This window comes from Salminus brasiliensis, chromosome 19 (genome assembly GCF_030463535.1).
Source record: "Salminus brasiliensis chromosome 19, fSalBra1.hap2, whole genome shotgun sequence".
NCBI classification, from domain to species: Eukaryota; Metazoa; Chordata; class Actinopteri; order Characiformes; family Bryconidae; genus Salminus; species Salminus brasiliensis.
Window position 1 is genome coordinate 1,331,332 of NC_132896.1, and position 22,500 is coordinate 1,353,831.

Sequence of the window (22,500 nt, forward strand, 5' to 3'; positions counted from 1 at the left end):
TACGCCCACCCCACGTCACCCAGCCTACACCCCCCCCCCACCACGTCACCCAGCTTACCCCAATGTCACCCAGCCTACCCCCTATGTCACCCAGACAGACTGACGAACTGCACTTTACCAACCACCTCTCTTTTCTTTCTCTCTCTCTCTCTCTCTCTCTCTCTCTCTCTCTCGGCTGTGTTTCCAAATTAGTCTCTGAATCCCCAGCGGCCCGTTTAACTGAACGCTCCCGTTCCCAGCCCTTCATTAACAGCCCAGAACAATCCCCCCACTGTCCGCCCCCTCTGACCACCAGCTCCAGTCTCTCTCTGTCTCTCACTCTCCAGAATAGCCACCAGTGATCTGTAATCACGCTGGAAACCATCACAGAGGCTCTACTGGTGCTCTTTTTTCTGTATTATTTACTGGGGTTGAAGTCGTGTTGTGTCTCTGCTGTAAATTCAGTGTTTTTTTTTTTGTTGTTTGTTTGTTTTTTAACTCTGGCTGTGTGGCTTTACCCAGAATCCCTGCCACAGGGGTAGCTTGAGGCCCGGCCCAGCCCTCCTTGGTCCTACTGTTTTTATAAAGTGATTGAGAAGCTCACTGCCTCTCATTGGCCGAGGCAGTAAGAGGGCAGGCCTAAGTGTTATCAAACTTTGGCACAACAAACACTGCTGGTGAGCTCAGCCTGGTCGATGGTTCTCACAGCACAGGTCAGAGCGCTGACTCTGGAAAGCAAGGAACCGGAGCTGTTGTGGTAATGTAATGGTAACGGGAGCAGCGGTAGGGTTCTGCTGTAGCGCCGGAGAACCTGTAAGAACACGATTTCACTCTTTACTTAAGAACATGCATGCAGACGACTGAACTGTGTATGGTGTTTTACTGAAGAGGAGGTGTATGGAGATACATGGTGGGAAATGTGGTGGAATTATGGGAATGTGACCAAACACAGATCCCTAACACATGTTAACCTGCCTAAACCTGCCTCTGGAATATGAAATTACAGTTTCAGATAAAAAAAAATCTCAATAACATTAAAAACCAGAGCCAAAACACAAACACGGTAAATCAATACTGTATAAATCAATCAATCAATTAACCAATCAATAAAAGTAAGAACGGATCTGTTAGAACTGCTCACTGATTTAACCAGGCCTGCTCGTGTGCTTATCTGCAGATCCTGGACCCCACGAGACTCTGCTGCACTTTGCGGCGCGGCGCGGTCTGCGGAGGGTGGCGCTGTTCCTGCTGCAGCAGCCGGGTGGCCGGGATGCCCTGAGACACCAAAACAAACAGGGACATACACCCATCGGAGTGGCCCAGAAACGAGGACACTCCCAGCTTCAGCACCTGCTCTCTGAGTGAGTACACACACACACAGGTGAAATTTACATACACAAAACCTCCAGATCACAGGGGTCTAAAACTTTAGTCTACTATATGTGTCCAAAAGTATGCAGACAGGTCTTCATATTAATGTGTCTAGCTGCTTTACAGGTGCCCTTATTGCTGACATAGGTGTTAATTTGCACACAGCTGCACTGACCAATAGAACAGGACACTCTGGAGGACCGTACCCAGTGCCAGGCGTGGGCTAGAGGGGTACAAGGCCCCCCAGCATTGAGCTGTGGATCAGTGATTCTTAGCTTTTCCATTCAGCCTCGTACACCTACAGAGAGAGAGTCTGGCCGTCGGGACGAGTTTCAGTCAGCTGATGTTGAAATATTGGAGCTGTGATAAGAACGCACAAGGACAGAGTGTGCAGCTCTGAGTAAACAGCTAAAGACACACACACACACACACACACACACACACACACGCATACACAAACGAATGACTCTCTCTTAAAAGTAAGAAACACAAGGCTTTCCAGTCTTCACTACATTCAGCCAAACTTAAAGGCTGATGCTTTCCCAGTGCATTATGGATATTCATTTATGCACTACCTAGTGTCTAGTACACTGTACACTACATTAGGAATAGTTAAGGTTTTCCTAAACTTTTTTTAGTTTCCACATAGTGTATAGTGGGAACAGTCTCGCAGTAGTGCGCACTCTATTCTACAATTTAAGCTGTTTTTTTAGGTGTAGCCCAAAATAGTGTACTAGATAGCTTTAAAAAGTGCACACTACAGCGCAAAAGGGAGAGTTTTAGACATGGCTCAAAAAAGCTCTTTCTGACATAGCCCTAAATAGTGCACCCCCTATAGTGCACAAGGAGGTGTCTTGGACACAGCCCAAAATGATGCACACAGTAGTGCATATGGAATTGTCTTGGATACAGCCCTTAATTGTGCACGCTATGTAGTGCACAAGGAGAAGTCTCGGATACAGCCTAAAATAGTGAACATTATTTAGGGGGTAGGGTACAGTGCAGTGCATAGAGTACATACGAAGACATTGCCCAAAATAGACCTGTATATAGTGCATTGGCATTTGTGTAGAACGCAGCCCGACACTCTGCAGTATACAGTGTATAAGGAATACTTCTGGACACCCGAATAAAGTGCATACTATACAGTGCATAGGGCTTACAAAGAACATTGCAAAGGTTTTGGGAACTTCTCAAAGTAGTAGTGCCTTTTATTTATTTTTATATATATATAAAAACAGATCGAACAGATGCTGCATCAGATGTTGTTTGGTCGGCAGGCTGGGTCACTCTAGTCCTGTGTGTGTGTGTGTGTGTGTGTGTGTGTGTGTGTGTGTGTGTGTGTGTGTGTGTGTGTGTGTGTGTGTGTGTGTGTGTGTGTTTCACTGCGTCAGAGAGAGTGTTGTCCGCCAGGTCACTGGCTCATAGTTACAGTATGGAGCTTTAAAGAAGCAGTTCCTGAGCACTGCTGAGGCTTTTTTCTATCCCTTATCTTACATACACTATATGGACAAAAGTATTGGGACACCTGCTCATTCACTGTTTATCTAAAATCAAGGCTGTTAAACAATTCCTTTTGTTGGAGTAACTGTTTTTACTGTCCAGAGAAGAAGACTTTCTACTAGATTCTGGAGGAACATTGCTGTGAGGATTTGAAAGCATTCAGCAACAAGAGTTAGTAAGGTCAGGATTTTGGATGATGATCACCATCCATCATCCTATCCAAAAGCACTGGATGGAGCTCCACCACCATCATTCCAGAGAACACAGCTCTTCCAGTGCTCCACAGCTCAATGCTGGGGGGCTTTATACCCGTCTAGCCCACATCTATTTATTTATTTTTTACATTGGTGGTGAATGGAAGCAGGCAACAGTCGCCATGACTACAACACAGATACAGCCCATAATGTATTCCCTGAGTTTTATATAGAATGATGTTGGTAAAATAGTGAATAGAGAATCTCAACTAATGCAGTTTTCTTTAGGGACTACTTTCTGTAGCCGCACTACACCCTGCAGCATGTATCCCTCCACCATTTTAATGATCTGGTTCTAAAAGCAGGTTCTAGAGCCGAACTCTTCTCAGAACTCTGGTAGAACCGTGTCTCAGGCATCAGGCAGCGTCTTCATCACCATTAGGTGAAGAACTTTCTGTGAGGAGCTTTTATTAGAGCTTCAGACGTCTGCTTCCCTTCACCTCCACTGTAGAACCACAGCTCTGACTGGGGGAGCTTATCTAGAACCTCCACTGTAGAACTCCAGCTCTGACTGGGGGAGATTATCTAGAACCTCCACTGTAGAACTCCAGCTCTGACTGGGGGAGCTTATCTAGAACATCCACTGTAGAACTCCAGCTCTGACTGGGGGAGATTATCTAGAACCTCCACTGTAGAACCACAGCTCTGACTGGGGGAGCTTATCTAGAACCTCCACTGTAGAACTCCAGCTCTGACTGGGGGAGCTTATCTAGAACCTCCACTGTAGAACTCCAGCTCTGACTGGGGGAGCTTATCTAGAACCTCCACTGTAGAACTCCAGCTCTGACTGGGGGAGCTTATCTAGAACCTCCACTGTAGAACGGTTCTACTTTTTGCACCAAAGCCACTATTTTTCAGTTGGTACTTTCTTTCTTCAAATGTGTCTGGCCACACGTTTGGCTGGTACTGTGTGTGTGTGTGTGTGTGTGTGTGTGTGTGTGTGTGTGTGTGTGTGTGTGTGTGTGTGTGTGTGTGTGTGGCAGCCTCTACCGCAGCTGCTTTCGTGACCGTTTCTATTGTGAAAAGCTCTGTATGAATGTGGCTCGGCTGAATGCAGTGTGGTGAGGGGAAGGTGTGGCAGTGTGTTGTGGGTGTGGAAGGTGTGTGTCTGATTCACAGGGCGTCTCTCTCTCTCTGTGTGTTTCTGTTTATGTTTTCAGGCTGGAGAAATCACCTCGCTTCGAAACTAAAGCCGCTAGGCCGCGTTTCCCAGTAGGCCGGGCATTCCTCCACCACCCGAAGCTGAACACCTTCACACTGACGGTGGACAGCGATACGGACGGTTCGCCACCAGACCTGCGGACGGACGTGGAGGAGCTCCAGCGCTTCATTGAGTCACACCGGCAGGAGAAGGTAAAGCACCGTTCTCAGTTTAACCCCCTAAGGGCTCGTATCTTAATTCCTGCTTGTATTTTCTGTTCTGCCGGAGGTCACTTTGGGTCAAGTTTGTGTGAAGTTAAGAACCAAGAATTAGAATAGAATTAGACTATTTCTGTTACTCTACCTTTGAAGAATATGTAAATGGTGTCTGTTCTGATTGGCTGTCCGGAGTTCAGAAAGCAGTCCAGGCCAAAACAGTATAACATGAGTGGGTCTAGACAGGCCTAGGCTACTGTAGGCTGAGCAGGCAGGTGTGAGTGAGTGTGTATGTGTGAGTGAGTGTGTGTGGGTGCATGCAGTGTTTGTGGTCATTGTTGTTGCATCACAGCCATGCTGGCTTGAAAACAGGCTGAGGTTAGTTTGTGTTTGGATTGGGTGAAGCCAGGCTGAATCGGTTGGTCAATAATACTGATGCAGAAATATTGCATATAGTTTCATGACGTTTAGCGTTGCCATGACAACTAAAAGCGATGTTTAACTACAGGACAGTAATGAAGACTGAACAGGAGGATCTGTTGGTTCACAAACTATCTTTATAATAAGAATAATGAGAATAACGCACATGGAAAATGGATCCACTCCTAAAATTAAGCATCAGAATATAAAATTCTAACATAATTAAGATGCAGAAATTATATTATATTATATTATCATATTATATTATATATGACTTTGAATTCATTTAGTTTATTCGTGGTTAGAACATGAGGTTATTAAAATGAATATTTAATTATGAATATTTAATATGAACATTTAATTACATTGATCTGAATATTTATCTCTATCTGAAACCCCTAGAAAACCAAATATATAAATTTTCACTCCTGCAAAGATCTTTTTTGTTTATTTATTTTTTAACATTTCATGATGAATGGACCAATGGAAATGCTCCAAAATGAAATGACTTCTTTTTGAATCTTTTTGCATTTACCTTTTTTTTTTTTTAAGTACAAAAGATATTTTTGTATTCATTTTTATTTTATTTTATTAATTATCAGATTTTCCAGTTACTTAAAATGATCAGTATTGACCATAACATGTAAGTACCGGCCCTAATGAACTGTAGAATAAACGGTTCGAGATTTTTCCAAAAAACTGAGAATGTGAAATCTGTTGTGTGTGTTGTATTTAATGTGACATGTTTATGGTGTTTTTTGTTTTTATATATAGAATATTGATATTTTTATTATATCTGTGTGTTTTGTGAGATTTTCTTCTTTTTTTTGTGTGTGAAATGGGCCGTTCTTTTTAGATAACGCCACCCTGCCCAGAGTGTGCAGATAGAAATGAGCCATTTGTCTAAATCAGACACATTTACATAATGAAATGATGCTGATTGAAGTGCTGCCTCTGTTAATGAAATAAAGTCAAAAGACGTCCGTCTACATGAAGCTCTTTTTCAACAGAGCAGGTTTCCCGTGCTCTAAGCCCTTTAAGCCCTTCTGTTCAGTAACTACGGTCATTTTTCAGTACCTGCTGTGAAGCTAATATGTCAGTTATGTGCTTATGAGAAGGTCCTGGCACTTTAAGAGGTTTGTGTCAGCTGTGAGTCATCAGAGAGCTTATTTGCTTTGTGACCGCTGTAGGAGGTAGATATCAGTGACTAAAAACAGATTGTGGTCTGTTTGCCTTTTTTTGCCTTCCTCCTCCTCCTCCTCCTCCTCCTCTCTGTCTGTGGATCTGAGTTAATGTTTTATGTCACTTTTACTGTGTGCAAGTTTGAGACAACCTCATTAGACCTCAGTAACAGCTTCTCTCTCTCCCTCTCTCTCTTTATTCAGGGGATTTCTCTGATCGAGCAGCAGCCTGTTTCTCTGATTCTGAGCAGAGATATCAGTGACAGCTCTCAGAAAGCCACAAGAACTTCCTGCCCTGGACCCTCCCTGCAGAACCTGCCGGCGCGCGAGCATCAAGACGCCCAGGCAGAAGCTGAGAGAGAAAACAGAGAGCTCCTGAACGGCACTGGGGATTACGTCCAGTCGGAAGAGCTGGACGAGGGGGCACCGGACGGCTCGGCCGGTGAGGGCGTGCGGGTGGAAGACGAGGAGGAGTGTTTAGACCTCAGTGGCACTTCCTGTGGAGAATCGCAGCAGGAGGAAGCAGATAGAGAGGTGTGTGTAATCACGGCGGAGCAGAAAGAGCACTTTTCAAACAAAACACACAATAAACCCCAATCTGGCAACCCGGAGGAGGCAGCCATGGGCCAGTCCCAAGGGCTCCTCCCCTCAGAAACGAAGCACAGCTCTGAAAAGAGTGAGGAAAGCAGGAGACGGGACTTACCAAAGGAAAAGGAAGGAGCGCCTAGCAGTGGTCAGGAAACTGCAGAACTGAGCAAATTACAGCAAGACGTTTCGGAGGAAGGTGGTCAGAAGAACGGCGAGAAGCAGGCAGGCGGCTGTTGTGAGGCAACGGAGGCGATTTCTCAACATTTAGGAGAAAATCGGGGACTAATCGATCAGGAAACTCCAAGCTTGGACACAGGGGGGGTCAGTTTTTCTGAAGTTTTGGGGGAAAGCGGCCGAAACTCCGGCAAGGTGAAGATCGAAGGCAGCTGGGAGGTAAATTCCTTACATTTCGACGCTGGTTTAGGACTAATTTCAGAAGTTAATGACACCAAAGCAGGTGAGGAAACTGTGGGTGGTTCAGAAACCGGTGATGAGCCTGCTGGCAGCTCGAAGAAGGATACAGGAAACCACAGTGCAAAGATAGAAGCGGGCCAGGACAAAGGTTTTAGCGGGTTTGAGGGAGATTCCGCCTTGGAGTCGATAAGCTTACGGCCGAACATGGCACCAGGACCTGTTCACAATGTCCGGCGTGAATCATCACCGCTCTCAGACTGCCATACACCGGAGGAAACGGTGGTGGAGGCGGCTGAAAACGTTGCAGACCCAGGGGAGCAGCACCAACAGGCCGATCAAATGACCGTCTCTCCAGCTGGAAGTGCGTCAGAATGTGAGGAACAGGTGAGGAGCTCATGTGGAGATCCCGCTGACAAAGCTGCACCCTCTGATGATGTGATGGAAGATGGAGTTCATGGAACGCTTGATAAGGAGCAGTGGCATGAGTGCCTTTCCGAGTCCGTAGCTGCCGAGGAAGGAAGTGGTGAAGTGGCTCCAGGTGATTCTCCTCAACTCCTAAAGGATTCGTCACCTGTGGGTTCATGTAATGAGGCTAAACCTGAAGGCAGAACGTTGTCCGCTTCTGATTTGAGTGCAGTTGGGGAAGTGTTGTCTGGAGTAGGTGAAGCTGGGGCTGGAGTGGAAGTAACGTTATCAGGAGGAGGAGAAGATGCTTCTGCTTTGGCTGAGGCTGAGGTTAGAGAAGCATCACCACAAAAGAGTGAATCTTCTTCTGAAGGAGCTGCTGTTGGAGAAACAGTACCAGAGGCTGGAGTTGGGGAACCGTCCCATGAAAGTAAAGAGACTGCTGATGGAGAAACCTTGTCAGGGGCAAGTGAAGACGTAGTTCCTTTTAAAGAGGCTGGAGTTGGAGAAACATCACCACAAAAGAGTGAAGACGGGTCACCTTCTAATCAAGCCGCAATTGGAGAAACATCATTGGGAGGAAATAAAGATGCATCTTCTTCTGAAGGAGCTGCTGTTGGAGAAACAGTAGAAGAGGCTGGAGTTGGGGAAACATCACACAGGAGTGAAGCTGCATCGCATCCTGGTGAGGCTACTGTTGGGGGAACATTGCTTGGAGAAAGTGGAGAAGCATCTCCATCAGTAGTAGGTAAACCTGCATCTCCTTCAGCTGAAGATGGAGTGGAAGTAACATTATCAGGAGGAGGAGAAGATGCTTCTGCTTTGGCTGAGGCTGAAGTTAGAGAAGCATCACCACAAAAGAGTGAATCTTCTTCTGAAGGAGCTGCTGTTGGAGAAACAGTACCAGATGATGGAGAAACCTTGTCAGGGGGAAGTGAAGACGTAGCTCCTTTTAAAGAGGCTGGAGTTGGAGAAACATCACACAGGAGTGAAGCTGCATCACATCATGGTGAGGCTACTGTTGGAGGAACATTGCTTGGAGAAAGTGGAGAAGCATCTCCATCAGTAGTAAGTAAACCTGCATCTCCTTTAGCTGAAGCTGGAAGTGGAGGAATGTCACCCCAAAGACGTGAAGCTGCATCCCCATCTGATTTGTCGGGGGAAAAGGTCTCTCCTTTAGCTGATGCTGCAGTTGGAGGTACTTCACACCAAGGAGGTGAAGATGCATCTCCTCCTAGTTTGGCTGCAGCTGAAGAAACATCATCAGGAGCATTTAATGAGTCACATCATGAATCTGCACTGCTCAGGGATCACATCCATAGTCCAGAAAGACCACAGAGTCCACAGACTGAAGTACTGACTGTAGCTCAAACCCATGAGGTTCCTACACCAGCTTCCAAACCCGAAGAGATGCCATGTGGTACGCCTGAATCTACAAGTGCAATTTCTGGCAATTCTGGCAAAACCGTTTCAGCAGTCCTTGAGTCTGGTAGGGAAATGGAGCCGGAAGCATGCGAGATGCCCTCTGCCTTTCCATGCGATTCTGTGCCAAAGGAAAACTTCTCTGGATTATCTGTTGAGCAACAGTCTGAGGCTGTGATCTCTGGGGCTGAAAGCCATGTTCCTCAAGCCCCGGGGCAGGCCGACAAAGCCGGACGCACATTTGCTGGGTCAAATGAGACCAAGCAGGAGTGTGTGAGCTCAGAGATAGCTTCAGAAGAGTGTGACCTACCTTCAACATCTTTATGTGATTCTTCAGCCAAGGAAAGTGACGTTGGAGTATCTCTTGACCCTCAGTCTGAGATCTCTGGGGATGAAGGCCGTGTTCCGGACGTACCGTTGCCTGTCAGCACTGCCGCAGCTCCAGAACCGTCCAGCGATTCAGGCTGTTCTCTGGACAACACCTCCACCGCTGACACACTAGGAGCCTCCACCCAGACTCTGGTACAGGACAGTGGTACAGTCCTGGGTTTGGATTCCAGCTCCCCTGTGGAGGTGGACAGTGGTTTGTCCCATGACCTGCCACCTTCAGACACTGGTGGCAGCACGGGTGGTTTATGTGGAAGCGACAGCCTGAACGAAGAGAGAAATCAGACGGAGGGGGAGTGCAGGGAGAAAGAGGAACCACATGAGGAACAAGTGGCTGGTAAGATGATCTCACTGTTCACTGTTGCTATTGCTGTTATTGCTGCTCTTATATATGATTAGTTGAATGTTCAATTATTTACATTATCATATTATTTTATAAAACATTATATATTGCAATAGAGTTGTTATTATTATTATTATTATTATTATTATTAGGATCTTCTCAGGAAATCAGTCATAATGAGCTTCATGCTTAGGTGTGTAATGGTTTTAGGGATTTGCAAGGCCTGGGCAGAAGCCTAGACCAAAGCATTGCTGTGTATAGGACAACACACACACACACACACACACACACACACACACACACACACACACACACACACACACCCTGCTCTCCGTGCTGTCCCATGACCGTCAGCATGTGATCACTGCTCCAAACTACACAGTGCCATGTGTTGCTTCTAAAAGAAGCTGGCCGTTTGTCCTGCTGCTGTTTGCTGCGACTGCACTGAGAACACATGCTCTTATTTACAGAAGACAGCATTTTCACACTCAGCCGCTGTTATTTACAGTAAACAATATCCACGCATAAGCCTGTTTATGTATAAAATATTAATCATAGCTCCTTTTTGTGATGTCAGCACTCATCACCACCCAAACCGCTCCGGTGTTTTAACCCCTTTGGGGCCGAAAGAGCTTCAGTCTGGGCTTTTTGCAGTATTTTAGTTTAGTATTTTCCTGCACATTTTAGACACACATTTATTTACTGAATTAATTCAAAAGAATTATTAAATTGAATATATATATATATATATATAATTATTTATAAATTATTTTAAATAAATAAATGATATCTATCTATCTAATATATATATATATATATACTCTCAAAATGCCTCTCAGACTTATCCCAGAGGTGTTTACTGGAGCTCCAGCAAAATGTGTCCTCCACAGTTGACCCATCTGTGGTAGTGAACACACACTAGTGAACTAGGGGCAGTGAGCACACACACACACAACCAGAGTGGTGGGCAACCAACTCCAGCGCCCAGGAGCAGAGAGGGTGAAGGGCCTTGCTCAAGGGCCCAGCAGTGGCAGCTTGCCGAGCCCGGGTATCGAACCCATAACCCTATAACTCTAACTGCTGAACCACCACTTCTGCCCACCAACTCCTCTATCTACGAATGGCCACCAGTGCCACCAAAGTTGCTGAACTTACTCATTACAAGGAGTGTCTGCATACTTTTGGGCGTATAGTCCAACGTATAGTTTCTTATTGGTCCTTTCATCTTGAAATTGGAGAACAACTGTCCGATTCCCCCTTATGGAGAGAAAAGGGATACGGTTAAGCAGGCAGCATTGAGGTTTGAGATTCAGACAGTCCGTCATATCAGCCAGGTTCAGCGCTATACCTACACACACTGTGGCTCTGATGTTCCTGTTAGAGGAGAGCCTTTGTTTGGTTTGTGTGGTGTGGTCAGTTAAAGCTGTGTGTGGGAGGATCTGGGGCCTTTATCTCGCTCATTCAGGGAGTGCTGTGAATAGCAGCATTGTTTACACTTATATATTTATCCATTCAGCACAGTGTGCTCGGGCAGTGCAGTGATGTCATCACACTCTCCAGACTCAGAATGGAGCGACTGAAAGGTCTGCTTCCGCTCTGCGCCGTTTCTGTTCGGGCTGTGGGATCTAAACCGGGAGACACCCTGGCCTTTCCCGCGCGGCCGGGGACACTGTATTATTCCTGTGAATGTCAGCTGGAGGTGATCCTCCCATAGCCATGCTATTTACAGCGGGAGTTCAGTGAAAAAACGGGGCTAAATCATTGGGGGGGGCATGCCTGCAAACACAAGTCTATCAACATCCACAGAGTGACGGGAGCAGGACACTAAGCAAACATGGTCCTGTGTAGAACCCGTTTTGGTGCTGTGTGGAACTAATATAGGTTTCCACCCATTCGAAGAACCCTTAAACCAGGCAAAGAATCATTTGAGCATCCACATGATTCATTTAAGGAACATGACTCTATGTAGAACCAGTGTGTTTGCTAAGAAAGAAGAACCTGAAGAACCTTTTATTTACTCTTATTATTATCTGCAATAATAAATATACATGAAATCAAAATACTTTATTTTAAATAAAATTGACAAAAGTATTGGGACACATGCTCATTCTTTGGTTCTTCTGAAATCAAGGGTATTAAAGAGCTGATCCTGCTTCTGTTGGAGTAACTGTCTCTACTGTCCAGAGAAGAAGACTTTCTACTAGATTTTTGAGGAGAATTGCTATAAGGATTTGATTGCATTCAGCAACAAAAGCGTTAGAAAGGTCCGGATAGTGGGTGATGATCACCACCTCATTCCTAACTGCCAGCTCATTCCATCATAAGCACTGGATGGAGCTCCGCCACCATCATTCCAGAGAACACCGTTCTTCTACTGCTCCACAGATCAATGCTGGGGGGCTTTATACCCCTCTAGCCCACGCCTGGTATTATTAGGCAGCATGGTGTCAATAGGGTCATGATGTTGATCTGCTCCAGAGAGTCCTATTCTATTGGCAGTACTTCTCTACAGGGACTAGACAAGCTGTGTGTGTGCAATTGCACATCTGCGTCAGCAGTGTGTGTGTGTGTGTTTACCTTACAGTAGGTGTGTTTGTCAGTGTGATGACTGATGAGCACTGAGTGTATTGTTGACACGTCCGCTGTTAGGCAGCAGGTCAGTGAGTTAATGAGTCATCTAATGTTCAGCTTTGTGCACGGTTTGATAACGGGAAGTGCTATAAGGGACTGTGGCCAGTTTAACCAACTGCCCCCCACCCCCACCCCCACCCACCCCCAACGAAATGATTCGAAACCCAAACTGAGAGGAACCAGCAGACAGAAACAGGAAATCTGACGTTACCTCACTGCGTCTATAATGAGCAGAAGCTCTATTTCTGCAGCAGCTCAACACACAGCAGTTATGTTTAATATCAGAACTCACACCAGTCAGCCATAACATTAAAACCATTGATGATCTGGGTCCAGTGGCTCCTGTCTGTCGAGGGGTGGATCTACATATCAGGCAGTGAGTGAACAGCCAGGTCTTGAAGGTGCAGGAAAAATTGACAAGCGTAAGAATCTGAGACACTTTGACAAGAACCAGACTGTGATGTTCTAGATAGACGACTGGGTCATCAGAACATCTCCAGAACATCAGGTAGGTCTTGTGGGGTGTTCCTCCCAATATGCAGTGGTCAGGACCTACCGAAAGTGCTCCAAGGAAGGACAACTAGTGAACTGGTGACAGGCTCATTGATGCTCATTGAGACCCGGCCCACCTCAAAACTTACAGGACTTAAAGGATCTACTGTGATATTGGTCTTGGGACCAGAACCACATGACGAGTCCAAGCTGTTTTGATCATCAGTGACTTTTGTGCAGCTTGGCGCTTCATAACAGCGAACTGCTGGGTCAGGAAAGCTGCAGGGCCTGCAGTCAGAGCTGCAGAGTGAGCTGCATTCACCTCGGTCTGCAGGGAGAAACCTTGAGGTGTGTTTACAGTGTGTGTTCAGACACTGCTGATAGCAGGGCGCTCCCAAAACACACACGGTCACACCAACACTTAGACAAAAATAGGCCTGATGTAGAGCAGCTCTGAGCTCAGAGACAGTCGGAGTCAGTTATTGACTCTTTAAAGCAGCTGCTGGGTTTATAGAACCTGCTTATGCTTCCCAACATCAGTCTATCACACACACACACACACACACACTTCCAGATAGGTTGGATTGGCTGCCAGTGTATGCTCAAATACCCATGTAGTTACATTCCAACGTAGAAAAATGACATTTAGATGTAGATGTAACTTAAATACTGATAAACGGATGATGGAATGATGGAGGTATGATGGAAGTAAATATAGAGGAATATTCTGGAATTCAGGTGCACAATATAATTAAATATAATTAAATGTAGTGGAATTATCAAATTCAGAAATACTTTATAGATCCCAGAAAGGAAATTACAGTTGTTACAGTTGCAACCGTTCATATAACAATAAACCCTCTGTAAATAAACCCTCTATAAATAAAATCTCTATAAATAAAATCTATAAAAAATAAACCCTCTATAAATAAAATATATAAAAATAAAATCTCTATAAATAAATCCTCTATACATAAACCCTCTATAAATAAAATCTATAAAAATAAACTCTCTATAAATAAACCCTTTATAAATAAACTCTCTAAATAAACCTTTTATAAATAAAATCTATAAAAAATAAACCCTCTATAAATAAATCCTCTATAAATAAACTCTCTATAAATAAACCCTCTATAAATAAACCCCCTATAAATAAATCCTCTATAAATAAACCCTCTATAAATAAAATCTATAAAAATAACCCCCCTATAAATAAACCCCCTATAAATAAACCCCCTATAAATAAACTCTCTAAATAAACCTTTTATAAATAAAATCTATAAAAAAATAAACCCTCTATAAATAAACCCTCTATAAATAAACCCCCTATAAATAAACCCTCTATAAATAAAATCTATAAAAATAAACTCTCTATAAATAAACTCTCTAAATAAACCTTTTATAAATAAAATCTATAAAAATAAACCCTCTATAAATAAACCCTTCATAAATAAACCCTTCATAAATAAACCCTCTATAAATATAAACCCATTCTAAATATATCCTCTATAAAATAAAATGTTCGGACACTCAGGGGAAGTTCGTTCCACCACTTCGGTGCAGGACAGTAAAAAGTCTGGACGCTCGTCTTCTGTGGATCTTAAAGGATGGCGGGTCGAGCCAAGCCGGACTTGAAGCTGGAAGGGCTCTTGGTGCAAATGAGGCTTTTGACCATCGCCATCAAGTACGGAGGGGCTGACTGGTCCAGTCTTGTAATCTGCTCTTTTACACAGTTTTACTAAAACTGTCAGTCAGAAAAAGATCTGATAAAACTACAGCGTGACTTTATGTTGTGGTTGTTGGAAGATGAGGGTTAGACCAGGCTGACCAATGTTTCCTAAAGGTTACACATGTCTCTGTTTCCTCTCTAATAGATGACCACAGTGGTTCAGCTGATGATGTCCAGGCTTCTTCAGTAGACATGGAACAGACTGCGGTGAGTGTGTTGAGTTTTATTCTCTCTCTCGCTCTCTCTCCCTTTCTCACTCTCGCTCACTCTCTCTCGCTCTCTCTGAATCTAAAATTGACCTGTGTGGACTGTAGTAGCCGCTACAGCAGCTGATTGTCCGTCTTGAAATGATATGGCAAGTGGCAATTCTTGGGGTCCAAGCACTGTGTGCTGTAATGAAGCCAGTAGAGCACAAATGAGTGGCTGATAGATGGTGGGCGTAAATGTGCCTAGTTCTTAAATGAATAAGTACTTAGCAGATGACCCCTGTGGCCCTGTATTTAATCTCCGAGTGCTCCAGAACTTCCACGTTAAAATCACTCCAGTGTTCCTCTAGAATTGATCCCGTCAGAGCTGCGGCAGGGGTTGGATTTCTGACCTTCTCACCATTTTCATGAGTTTTCAGGTCTGTTCCGCTCGTTTTGCTCTCAGATAGAAATGAGCGATGGTCGCTCTGTGCTCTCTTGCCATCACTCTCCTGTCCCTCACTGGCCTCTGGGGATTTTTTACAGATGATGTGACGCAGTTTTAGACTTTAATCACTGACCTCTGCCCTCCTGAGGTCACACTGCTGGTTGTGGGAATGCGGGAATGCTATGGTCTGTGTTTGTGTGTCTTAATGTGTTTATTAAATCCCAAACAAGGGTTTTGTAACGCTGTGTAATGTTCATATGAGCTTCACTCTCATTTTTGACAGATGCTAATACACTACAGGAAGCGTAGGGGGCGCTCTATAATGCTCTATAATGATCATATGATCCACACGCTCATTCTGTCAGACTGTAATACACTACAGGAAGCGTAGGGGGCGCTCTATAATGCTCTATAATGTTCATATAATCCACACGCTCATTCTGACAGACTGTAATACACTACAGGAAGCGTAGGGGGCGCTCTATAATGTTCATATGATCCACACGCTCATTCTGTCAGACTGTAATACACTACAGGAAGCGTAGGGGGCGCTCTATAATGCTCTATAATGTTCATATGATCCACACTCTCATTCTGACAGACTGTAATACACTACAGGAAGCGTAGGGGGCGCTCTATAATGCTCTATAATGTTCATATGATCCACACGCTCATTCTGACAGACTGTAATACACTACAGGAAGTGTAGGGGGCGCTCTATAATGCTCTATAATGTTCATATGATCCACACTCTCATTCTGACAGACTGTAATACACTACAGGAAGCGTAGGGGGCGCTCTATAATGCTCTATAATGTTCATATGATCCACACGCTCATTCTGACAGACTGTAATACACTACAGGAAGTGTAGGGGGTGCTCCATGGTGCTCTATAATGGGTGAGGGACACTGTGGGAGAAGAGGGAGAGTATGTGAGGGACACTGTGGGTGAGAGACACTGTGGGAGGAGAGAGTGGACAGTACCTGCTCTCGTTGTCTTAGTCAGAAACAGGAAGCAGCTAATTAGAGAACAGGCAGCGTCCGGAGCAAAGAGGTCCACTGACCCCAACGCGCTGCGTCCTCTTCCCGTGAGACCACACTGCATCCAGTCATTTCCCGCTCTTTTCCTGGACACCTGACACAGCTCCTGCAGAGTGTGTGTGTGTGTGTGAGTGAGTGAGAGAGAGAGAGAGAGGTGACACACACCCAGCTGAGTCTGACGTTACGGGAAAAATGTGAAGCCTGTGTTTCCACTCGCGCTGGCTCCAGGCCCTGGGCAGTCTGGTCTCCCAGCTGCCCCTCCGTGACTCACAGCCGCAGTGTTAGTTTGGGCGTCTCTGTGTCTCGTTGTTCGCTTACAAGAGGTGTGAATCTCTCAGTGTCTGGCGATTTGAATCAGATTCGACTCACGATTCAATTCAGGAATCAAGAATTTTTCTATTCAGATGGTCTATACATTTTTAAACAATCTATTTATTTATATTTATGTGAGACCTGCTTGACTTTCTCTGTTTTTTAAACCAGCACTGAAGAGCCCTGAAGTGGAGGCTAACGCTAATGCTAACACACACTATAGAAAGCCAAATCACACACAGCACATTCACCCACTATAAACCAGTTATTACACTCCAGTAGACCAGCAACCACAGATACCAGTCCAGAAGGTGTACCACTCTGCATTAAGAGACTCAGATTGGATTGGGGGCAAAATAACCTGATGTAGACATCCCAAACTGGATGATAATAATAATAATAATAATAATAATTTATTAGCTCAAACCGATACACAGCCGATCAGTTTCACCATCTCTAGTTCTTTACAGGCTCTTCAGGATCAGATATCTCTATTACTAAGTGGTTCTTTATGGATCCAGAGGTGGTTCTTCTATGGCATCACTCTCCAAAGCACCTTCATATTTAAGAGTGTGGATCTGCACATGGTTCTTTGCCTGGTTAATAAGATCTTTAAGGAGAATTCTACCTACAGTGTACTGCTATGCTGGGAATGCCGTGCTGTTGAGTTAGCCCTGGTTCTGAGGCTGCAGTATTGCTCTGGCAGACTCTGTAACACTCCACTCATCATTGCTGGCTGTTCAGGCTCTGAATGGACCTCGGTAGACAAGGATAGTGTGTGTGGTGTCTGAACTTTTGGGATTTTGGATCTGTGAGGCTAATGTAACATAGTTATCCATGTTCTAGATAACAGTCATACAGTGTCAGAAACCACACAAGCAACGTCTATTAGAGATTACTGAACACCTCACAGTTTGAGGAGAGTGTGATGATCTTTATTAGAAAACATACCTTTTATCTCCACTCTCTGGCCACTTTATTAGAAACACCTCCCTTGTGGTTCCACTCACTGGCCACTTTATTAGAAACCCCTACCTGGTGCTTCTGCTCACTGGCCACTTTATTAGAAACCCCTACCTGGTGCTTCTGCTCACTGGCCACTTTATTAGAAACCCCTACCTTGTGCTTCTGCTCACTGGCCACTTTATTAGAAACACCTACCTTGTGCTTTCTCTCACTGGCCACTTTATTAGAAACACCTACCTTGTGCTTTCTCTCACTGGCCACTTTATTAGAAACCCCTACCTGGTGCTTCTGCTCACTGGCCACTTTATTAGAAACACCTACCTTGTGCTTCCACTTACTGGCCACTTTATTAGAAACACCCACCTTGTGCTTCCACTCACTGGCCACTTTATTAGAAACACCCACCTTGTGCTTTCACTCACTGGCCACTTTATTAGAAACCCCTACCCTGCGCTTCCACTCACTGGCCACTTTATTAGAAACCCCTACCCTGCGCTTCCACTGACTGGCCACCTTATTAGAAACCCCCACCTTGTGCTTTCACTCACAGTATTGCTGTAAAGGTGAGCACTGTAGGTGGGCTGAGGGGTGTGCTGGTGTGTAGCTGGAGCTGCTGGTTTTTCTAGCAGCAGATCCTGAGCGTTATCGTTCCGCTGGCATGCAGACCGGCTCTCCCGTCATCAGCATTCGCAAGAAATGACATTCTGGAACGTGCTATCTTAAGAGGCTCTTGAGATAATGAGGTCTGGAGTCTGAGACTGGAGCAGCATGGCGGTGTGTGTGGTGGGGTTTGACTGGTTTCAGTATTCAGATCTTTACAGTTCAGCACCTTTATTGATGAATGATGATAATCCATCCTCTCTCCTCCCAACATTATCTGAGAAAGTCAGGGGGCGTCGCCCTGCCCTACTGTACTTGAGTCAGCTCCTGCAGGGATGAAAGCCTGTGTTTAGAAAAGCCATCGACACTATGGCAACATCTCTGTTCTCCTTTTTGGAGCCGAGGCAGCGCCAGAACTTTACAGCTGCTGAACTCGTCTGTAGAACGTTTCTGTGGTGAAATTAATTTTCACTTCCTCATTATCAGTCCGTTTACATGCCTTTCTGTTCTCTTTATTAATATGCAGCTCTCAAACTTTCAGTCTGTAGATCTGCTTACTCCCCCAGTCCGCTTTAAAGAAGAGGGGTTTCTAATAAAGTGGCCAGTCGGTGGAAGGACACTGTAGTAGGGGTTTCTAACAAAGTGGCCAGTACAAGGAAGCAATGGGTGGGGGGTTTCTAATAAAGTGGCCAGTGCAAAGAAGCACACGGTAGTAGGGGTTTCTAATAAAGTGGCCAGTGCAAGGAAGCACAAGGGGGGGTGGGGGGGTCTAATAAAGTTGCCAGTGAGTGGAAGCACAAGGGGGGTTTCTAATAAAGTGGCCAGTGAGTGGGAACAGGAGGACTGTAATGTTAATAAATTCTCCTTTTGGTCTGTTTATGGTGTTTAACAGCAACAGCAGAGGCCAAAAGGGGCTCACTTACTCCCTCTTGTGGTTGACTGTGGTATAACTTCTTCCAGATGTGAGTGTGAGTGTGAGTGTGAGAGAGATAGGGAGGGGGAGAGAGAGAGAGAATGTTGCTTTCTATAGACGTTTGGCCTATAGACGTTCGGCCTAAGGTGTATAAATGCTCAGAGGTAGTTGGGGAAATCACTTTGAAGCCACGCTGCATTAAACTCTACCAACCTCTCTCTCTCTCACACACACACACCACGCAGCTTCGGGACCAGCTCCAGCTGTGTGTGAAGGAGACAGAGAGGATGGTGTTATTGACTAGACTTGCACATATGAAGACCCCTGTGAGGCTGAGACAAACACACACACACACACACACACACACACACACAGTCTCTATTCATCTAGCTCTGGCCGGGTTACTGTGAAGGGCAGGGCTGCTGTGCTCCTCCCATCTCCAGTCTGTCAGTAACATCTCCGTCTTTGTTCTGTAAACTCCGGCTGCTGCTCTTTACTGTGTGAAGGCAAATGGACCAATAGAAATGCTCCAGAGTAAGTGGATAAATACAGTCTTATCAGAGTATGACCACCTACCTAACAGTGGGAATAACCACCCTTGGCTCGGATGACACTAGCGAGACGTGGTGGCATGGACAGTATTAGGGTGATGGAAGCTGGTCATTATGGAGGTCAGCTGCTCCACAGTGGAGCGTTGATTGCTCTGTACCGCACTAGATACACTATACATACTGTAGATACTCTCTACACACTACACACTATAAATACACTATACACACTGTACACACTATAAAAACACTATACATACTGTAGATACACTATACATACTATTGATACACTACACACTGTAGATACACTATACATACTATACGCACTATAGATACATTATACACACTATACATACTGTAGATACACTATAGATACTCTATACACACTGTACATACTATAGATACACTATACACACTGTAGATACACTATACGTGCTATTGATACACTATAGATACTCTATACACACTGTACACTATAGATACACTATAGATACTCTATACACACTGTACACACTATAGATACACTATACACACTAGATACACTATACACACTGTAGATACATGATACATACTATAGATCCACTATACACACTATACTGTAGATATACTATACACACTATACATACTGTAGATACACTATGTATGCACACTATACTGTAGATATACTATACACACTATATATACTGTAGATATACTATACACACTATACTGTAGATATACTATACACACTATATATACTGTAGATATACTATACACACTATACTATAGATACACTATACACTATTGATACACTATAAATACTCTATACACACTATACTATAGATATACTATACACACTATATATACTGTAGATATACTATACACACTATACTATAGATACACTAGACACTATTGATACACTATAGATACTCTATACACACTGTACACACTATAGATACACTTTACACACTAGAAAGAGAAGGATAGAGAGTGAAGGATAGAGAGCGTGAGCGAGCTAGAGAGAGTGTAAGAGGGGACATAGATAGACATGGAGAAGTGAAGGGAGGGTGAGGAGAAAGAAAGGGAGGGAAGGAGGCTGAGAGAGAGAGAGAGAGAGAGAGAGAGGGAGGGAGAGAGAGAGAGAGAGGGAGGGGAGGGAGAGGGGGGAGAGGGAGGGGTGGAGTCCAGTTGGTTTTGGTCTCGGCTGTGTTCAGTGCGTGTTGGCGTTCTCCTGGAGCGTTTCTCCGGCTTCATGTTGGAATCTAGCGGCGGTCCCTCTCTGTGTGCCTCTGCTTTGCACTCCGAGGGAAGATGTATGAACGGCACCGGCGTCGATACACACTGTGGTCTAAATCGGACCAGACTGCTGAAGTTCTTCTGCTGAAGGTATGAACTTTACAACACACGCACACACACTCTCTCTCTGAGCGTACCATAGAGGAGTAAATTTCTCTCGTCTGAAGAAAGTCGATGAATGAGAAATGAGATGATGCTTCAGCCTGGACTCTCTCTCTCTCTCTCTCTCGAACACATCTGTCAGACACGTTTGCACTCCTGTAAACATCTGTCTGTGCATCTTTTGTACTATGAGAACCTCAATCGATTTCCTGCAGAAACTTTTAGCGGACAGAACCCTGTTGGTGAATGAGCCGTGTGCTCTCCGTACAGCGTGCACAGCGGAATCTGTGAGCTGAGTTTGAGTATGGAAAGTGTGTGTTTGGAAAGCCTTTGCTGTGTGTGTGTGTGTGTGTGTGTGTGTGTGTGTGTGTGTGTGTGTGAGAGTGAGGGGGGAATGCAGGGCTGATTAGAGTTCAGTAAATGCCAGGAGTGTGTGGCTCATGCTGAGTGTGTGTGTGTGCTCGCTCTGGATGGAGTGTGCTGTTGGATGTGGTTCTGTCTTCCCTGCTGGTCCATACACACACACAGGAGGAGCTTTGCTGTGAGAATTTAGCGTTAAAGAGATCAGGATGTTGGATGATGATGATCACCCCCCACCTCATCATCCCCAACTCCTCAACTCCTCCCAAAAGTACTGGATGGAGCTCCACCATCCATCATTCCAGAGAACAGTTCTTCCACTGCTCCACAGCTCCTCAATGCTGGGGGGCTTTATACCCCTCTAGCCCACGCCTGGCATTAGGCAGCATGGAGCCAATAGGTTCATGATGATGATCTGCTCCAGAGAGTCCTATTCTATTGGCAGTACTTCTCTACAGGGACTAGACAAGCTGTGTGTGTGTGTTTGCACATCTGTGTCAGCAATGGGTGTGACTTAAAGTAGCTGAATGCATTCATTAGAAGGGGTGTCCACAAACATTTGTCTATAAGAAGTGTGTATATTCAGGCTGTATTGTAACACATGGGATCAGATTGTGTTGCGATGCATTACTGCTGCACATACTGCACTGTCGTACTGTCTGATTGTATCATGCCACAAAGTCTTGCATCAGATGAGATAATCGCACATCACTCACAGCTTACTGTGTGAGAAGTGTGTGTGTGTGTGTGTGTGTGTGTGTGTGTGTGTGTGTGTGTGTGTGTGTGTGTGTGTGGATATTCAGAGAGCAAAACATCTGCAATCAGCTGCCATGTGGTAACTATTCTCCATCTACGTCAGTGTGTGTGTGTGTGTGTGTGTGTGTGTGTGTGTGTGTATATGTGTGTGTATATGTGTATGTGTATGTGTGTGTGTGTGTGTGTGTGTGGAGGGCTCTGGTGTGTGTTTGCTGGCAGGTTTGCAGGTGCCTGTCCAGTTGATTAGTGCAGCATGAGGGCGACTGAGAATAGCAGCCTTTAAAGCTCCTCCCCGGGGGTCGTTTGAACCCTCAGCAGAGGAAATCCGCAGAGCAGCTTTGTGGCAGTGTGAGCTGTAATGAACCTTGAGAAGCTACTCTGGTTTAAAAGACTTTAACTTTCAGCTTTTTACTCCAGTAAAAGTGTAAAAGTACTGGTTTCAGAACGACTTCAAATAGAAAAGTAAAAGTAATGGAAGGAAAACAAAGACCAAAAGCTTAGGCCGCGCCACAGGGGTC

At 44.9% G+C, this 22,500-nt stretch overlaps 1 protein-coding gene across 6 annotated transcripts in view; it reads left to right on the top strand.

Annotated features, from left to right (window-relative positions):
- akap13 (A-kinase anchoring protein 13) overlaps nucleotides 1-22,500 on the top strand; it is a 120,699-nt gene that overhangs the window by 41,939 nt on the left and 56,260 nt on the right. For all 6 annotated transcript variants that reach the window (XM_072664245.1, XM_072664247.1, XM_072664248.1 and 3 more), the window contains exons 5-8: nucleotides 1,157-1,340; nucleotides 4,268-4,460; nucleotides 6,269-9,617; nucleotides 14,621-14,682. In XM_072664245.1, the coding sequence (XP_072520346.1) occupies nucleotides 1,157-1,340; nucleotides 4,268-4,460; nucleotides 6,269-9,617; nucleotides 14,621-14,682 (3,788 nt within the window). The remainder of the gene's footprint in view (nucleotides 1-1,156; nucleotides 1,341-4,267; nucleotides 4,461-6,268; nucleotides 9,618-14,620; nucleotides 14,683-22,500) is intronic.